The 6,192-nt window shown below is 44.2% G+C and overlaps 1 protein-coding gene across 2 annotated transcripts in view; it reads right to left on the bottom strand.

The window, feature by feature from the left end:
• The window catches only part of LOC112257021 (fermitin family homolog 3), a 10,731-nt gene extending 9,374 nt beyond the window's left edge, over window positions 1–1,357 (bottom strand). The window contains exon 1 of one of the 2 annotated variants that reach the window (XM_042325953.1): window positions 1,200–1,357. Coding sequence is in view for 1 of the 2 variants with exons in the window: in XM_042325952.1 (XP_042181886.1) it covers window positions 1,007–1,035 (29 nt within the window). In the remaining variant the exon portion in view is untranslated. Of the gene's footprint in view, window positions 1–1,006; window positions 1,152–1,199 lie in introns of those variants that run through there. The other variant, XM_042325952.1, reaches the window with a different exon arrangement.
• Between the last annotated feature and the right edge of the window lie 4,835 nt (window positions 1,358–6,192).

Below are 6,192 nucleotides of genomic sequence, written 5' to 3'. Positions count from 1 at the left end.
GTGCCGTGCCCTACCCTACCCAACCCAACCTTACCTTACACTACCAACCCAACCCTACCTTACCCTACCCACCCCTACCCAACCTTACCGTACCCTACCCAACCCAACCTTACCGTACCCTACCCAACCCAACCTTACCGTACCCTACCCTACCCAACCCAACCCTACCTTACCCTACCCAACTCTATCTTACCCTACCCAACCCTACCGTACCTTACACTACCCAACCCTCCCCAACCCTACCTTACCCTACCCAACCCAACCCTACCTTACACTACCCAACCCAACCCTCCCCAACCCTACCTTACCCTACCCACCCCTACCCTACCCAACCTTACCGTACCCTACCCAACCCAACCTTACCGTACCCTACCCAACCCAACCTTACCGCACCCTACCCTACCCAACCCTACCTTACCCTACCCAACTCTATCTTACCCTACCCAACCCAACCCTACCGTACCTTACACTACCCAACCCTCCCCAACCCTACCTTACCCTACCCTACCCAACCCAACCCAACCCTACCTTACACTACCCAACCCTCCCCAACCCAACCTTACCCTACCCTACCCAACCTTACCCTACCCTACCCTACCCTACCCAACCCAACCTTACCCTAACCAACCCTACCCTACCCAAACCTACTTTACCCTACCCAACCCAACTCTACCTTACCTTACCCTAATCAACCCTACCCTACCCAACCCAACCCTACCCTACCCAACCCAACCATACCTTACCCAACACTACTCAACCTTACCCACCACCATCAAATGTCCACCCAAATATCCAACTGTGTGTGTGTGTGCGTGTGCATGTGTGTGTGTGTGCATATGTATGTGTGTGCATATGTATGTGTGTGCATATGTGTGTGTGTGCATATGTGTGTGTGTGCATATGTATGTGTGTGCATATGTGTGTGTGTGTCATGTCAAGTATAGTAATAACAACACGGTATAGGTTAAGCATTCTGTAACTTAACTAGTTGTCTTGTTCTACTCACAGTACAGGAGAGTGAGAGTTTTGGCCCATCAATAGAATAGAAGCCTACTGCCGTTCTATACTGTTCACATCCAAGTCTCTATCCCATCCTCCAACATCCCCTCTCTCTATCTCTCACTGAGACCCTGGGTCAAAACACTCACACACACAAGACAGGTCATCTGACACAGGCTACACACTCTGGTGCATCTTACCCTCTCCACCGTCCAAAATGCAGGGGATTCTGGCAACTTTATAAAAAGAATACCCTCTTCCCCTTCTTCTGCTTGTTCTGCAAACTACCCTGCCTGTGACACTTCCCCTCTACGTCTCTCTGCTGGCGTGCGTCTCGAGCTGTGGTATGATGTGTAGTACATGTGTCAGTGCTGACAAAAAAGCCTGTTCCTCTTTTGTCAGTTTCCGGCCACCGGAAGTATGAGTGACAGTGATACTGAGTTTAGCTGTGTGTGTGTGTGTGTGTGTGTGAGTGTGAGTGTGAGTGTGAGTGTGTGTGTGTGTGTGTGTGTGTGTGTGTGTGTGTGTGTGTGTGTGTGTGTGTGTGTGTGTGTGTGTGAGTGTGAGTGTGAGTGTGTGGGTGTGGGTGTGTCAGTTATATCGACCGTATGTCAGTCTCATTGGTTGTGTGTAAGTCTGGGGATGAGAGGGGTCATCATGGGATACAAACAGTAAAGCCAGAGATCATCAACTAGATTCAGCTGCGGGCCAATTTGTTCTTGAGCAGATGGTCAGGGGGCCGGAAAATAATTACAAATAGTTTGTAGACTGAAAATTGACAGCAAGAAGCCCAAACGGATGTTATATTCAACTAAAACAAAATCATTTCAAAATTCGCTTACATTTGTATACGATGCCAAACAGTGCCTTCGGAAAATACTCAGACCCCTTCAAATCTTGTTATGTTACAGTCTAATTCTAAAATTGATTAAACCATTTTTCCCTCTACACACAATACCCCACAATGACAAAGCAAAAACAGGTTTTTAAAAAATGTTTGTTAATTTATTTAAAAAAAATAAAAACTGAAATATCACATTTGCATAATACCCTAATAATACCCTAATAAATTTAGGGATCTATGTTTTTCAATTATTGCACCCACACTGCTTGCGCGCACCAACGAGCGTCTGCGTTGCCAAGGGCTAAAATAAAATAAATTCCTATTTCTGACATGGATCGCGCTGCAAGTCCTGCCTCTCCCATCTCCTCATTGGTTTATAGAAGCAGGTACCCACGTGCCATCTCCTCATTAGTTATACCCACGTGGGTGATTGAAAGACCAACTGTTTTGCCGGTTGCCGTGGTAATACTATGAAAGTGATGCCAATCACCATATAAGTTCAATTAAAAGCACCCTGCCAGTTGGGGAACCCTGCAGTACCCAATTGAAGGAAACACACTCACGAGTAAGGGGCATTATTATATTACCCCCTGGTAAGTTGGCTGAGAACACATTCTCATTTACAGCAACAACCTTGGGAATAGTTACAGGGGAGGGGACGAGCCAATTGTAAACTGGGGATGATTAGATGTCCATGGTGGTATTAAGGCAAGATTGGGAATTTAGCCACACCCTTACTCTTACGATAAGGTATCTTTAGTGATGAGAGAGTCAGTCCCATCCAGGGACTGATCAGTACCAACCCTGCTTAGCTTCAGAAGCAAGCCAGCAGTGGGATGCAGGGTGATATGCTGCTTTGAAACTTGGTTGAGACATCCTTCAAAAGCTAAAGCAAGGCAGTTATACATTTCCTCTTCTCTCCTTCTCATGTTTCCTCTGTGGTCACTGACCTCAAAATAAATAGTGTACAAGAACAGATGAGGAAAGAGGAGATCAGGAAAGAGGAGATGAGGAAAAGGAGATGAGGAAAAGGGAGATGAGAAAAGGGAGATGAATTCTAAGGAACATTTGCATTATTTTTCTTTTCCACCAGTCTCTGTCATTAGGCTACAAATTACGTTATACAGTAAGATTTATTTTTAGCTGTTGGCCAGTAGAGGGTGGTGAGAGAGACAGAGAAACAGTAAGCTCGATATGAACAGTTCGTTTGTTTATACTCTGCATGGTGTCGTATAACACAACAAGACAGACATTCCTTTTATGGTCATGCCGTATATAGGTCATACATCTCCCCTCCTATTTGGTACATTCCATGCGTCATTGTTTACAGCAAAATGACACATGCCAAGTTTTTCTTCCTCGGTATTCAAACTGAATAAAAGTGCTTTATATAACGAAAACGAAACTAACTACCGAGCTGAATACACACCTGAAACTGACGTTGTAGTTCTGTGGCGGTTTGACTTCGGTATCACACTCACATCATGGCATTTTAAATATCAACTCTCTCTTCACGTTTTATAGCCATTGGTCATCTTTCCCGTAGTGGTGACTTTAATACTAGTGATATTGTTGTGCACCAAATTTAGAATATTTTCGGTGTTGCAAATCATCAGGTGCATTCGCTGGTGCGAAGTAGGCATTATTATGTTACTAAGTAATAACATAACATTACTAGTAAAAACTGAATCATAACAACATTAATTATTAATAACATAGCGTTACTTAGTAATATCATTACTTAGTAATAACGTAACATACTAGTAATAAGTAAGACAGCACTACTTAAAGGAATGTTAGGTAACGTTACTTATAGTAATAATAAGTGGCATTTGTTATAGTACAACATATTGTGTACGTCCTGAGGCCTCGGGACTCTGCGACAAATCACTGTGAAATGAGAAGTATTATTGTACTGATAAGAGTTTTGACTCTAACCAAGACAGGCTATGGCCTGAGGGTTGATACGTTATCGTTATCGTGATCCCATCATAATCAGGTCACAGTTAACCTGATTACCCACCCACATTTATAATTCCTCCATTTTGGGAAATAATGCTCTGGGAGTTTGTTGAAAACCGTATCTTCTTTGTGTGTGTGTGTGTGTGTGTGTGTGTGTATGTGTGTGTGTGTGTGACTCTACTGTACTGTACTCAGAGTGACACCCAGAGAGCTTATAAAGAGCTTATGCTTGTGCTGTACTTCTGTTGTTGAACTAACCACCCTGACCCCTGACCCTGTGGTCTTCTCAGTTTCCAGCAAGAGATCGCCCTACTGGCTGTCTGCAGGGCCTCTCCTAGGGCCTTTTTTAAACTATAGTATTAACTGATCAGAATTGTATTTATTATGTGTAATTTAGAAATAAGTTAATATGATACAATAAACTGGTTTCTCAGTGCCATTTGTGTGTTGTGTAACTTTCCACCTCCAGATGGCAGTAAAGTCAAGTGTATCATGCTATATCAGCCTGAAGTTGCTTTGTGATCATAGCTAGACTTTAATCATCCGTACTTTGTTTGGCATTCCTTTAGCATCACAGTGTGTGGTGTGTCCAGTCCAACATCAAAATAGCTACTTGATAATCAGGTTTTGCATAGAAAATGATGTTTCTTCATTGGTCATTTAGTGTCAACTGTCAGAAAACATCATGGCCGCCGATGTTGTGCTGTGTGAATAACTAATCTCTCATTAACATCATGTTGGCTCCAACATCAGAGCCAGCAGCCTGTATTTTTTACAAGGCTTTTTATAGAGTCCCACTCTCACTATGAAAAGTGCCACTGACTAACGAGTGAAACAGAGCTGTAAACAACCCCTGGAGGAAAGGGGACAGGCAGAGCAAGGTGAGGGAACGAGACGGGCTGACTGAGGGTGTGTCCCAAACCAAATGGCACCCTATTCCCTATATAGTGCCATACTTTTGGCCAGACAAAGGTGGACACTAGTATTGTGCACAGCAAAAGTAGTGCACTATGTAATGAATAGGGTAGGATTTTGGACAAAGCTACAGTGAGAAAGAAGTAACAGAGAGAGGGATCAAGGAGACCTTTCCTGAGTATCTCTGTCACTATGGTAACCAGAGTTTGGTCGGGGGAGGGTGGGAGTGGCACACAGAACCACACACGAGCATCACTTCATTCACTGTGCTGCTGATCGATCAGTAGAGAGGGCGATAGGATAGGGGAGGACTGTTTATGTAGTTTGTGTCGTTCTCAATAAAGATTGGATTTACAGTAACTCCCCCACCCCACCCACTCCCACCCCTTCACCCCTTTACTGCTGCTGGCTCCTGCATTCTCCTATAAAACACTGCAAACATAAAAACCCACAAGCACTTAAGAGCTGTCTTAGTGATGGGGAGGAGGGCGGGTTGGAGGGTAAAACATCCTTTTCTTTACACCCCTCAATCACTCCATCCGGCCTCAGCGGAGAGAGAGAGAAAGAGATTGAGGGGAGGATATATTGTCTCTGATGGGCTATTTGATTAAGATGGATTACGCAATGAATTGTGAATTGTCATTGGACTGATGAGGTGAATGTGTGTGGTGCCCAACTCTATACTCTGGTAAAGTCAACAAGCTTTTAGTTTTGTAGTTGTTTTAAATTGCATTTATTTATTTATTTGATTTAAATTAAACCCACAGCTCAATTTAGACTACCTGCTGTCAGACAGTTTGAGTTATGGGAGGTATGGATAGGGGCTAAATGTTCTCGTTGATTAGATTCCCTGGTCTCCAGCCTCTTAGGGGGTGTGAGAGATAAGAGTCCCCTGGTTGCCGTGGTGAACCCTCACTGTCACTGTGGCAGCAGTAGCTCAGATACAAGATAAACGCCAATCCCGTCGGTCCAGGACAGACAGACAGACAGACAGACCAGGACAGACAGACAGACAGACAGACAGACAGACAGGCAGGCAGGCAGACAGGCAGACAGACAGACAGGAGCAGAGCAGGTGTGTTTCAACCTCAATGCCTAAACACTGTAACACATACACACACACACACACACACACACACACACACACACACAGAGGGAGTTAAAGTGATTTCCACTGCTTCCCTCTCAGTGAAGGGAGGTAATCTACAGCAAAGGCCCCACAGGTAGACTACCTCCCTACTTGTCTACACTGTACTTAGGGCTACTGTTTTCATCACTGGCTGCTGGTTATCCTATACCTCTGGCTGTAGGTGTTATAACTGACTGTTATCTCTACTCTACTGGCTGCTGGCTGGCCTATATCTCTGGCTGTAGGTGTTATAACTGACTGCTATCTCTACTCTACTGGCTGCTGGCTGGCCTATAGCTTTTATTTTTCAAATTTAACCTTTATTTAATGAGGCAAGTCAGTT

The sequence above is a fragment of the Oncorhynchus tshawytscha genome, linkage group LG08 (genome assembly GCF_018296145.1).
Source record: "Oncorhynchus tshawytscha isolate Ot180627B linkage group LG08, Otsh_v2.0, whole genome shotgun sequence".
NCBI classification, from domain to species: Eukaryota; Metazoa; Chordata; class Actinopteri; order Salmoniformes; family Salmonidae; genus Oncorhynchus; species Oncorhynchus tshawytscha.
This window is presented reverse-complemented; position numbering and strand designations above follow the sequence as displayed.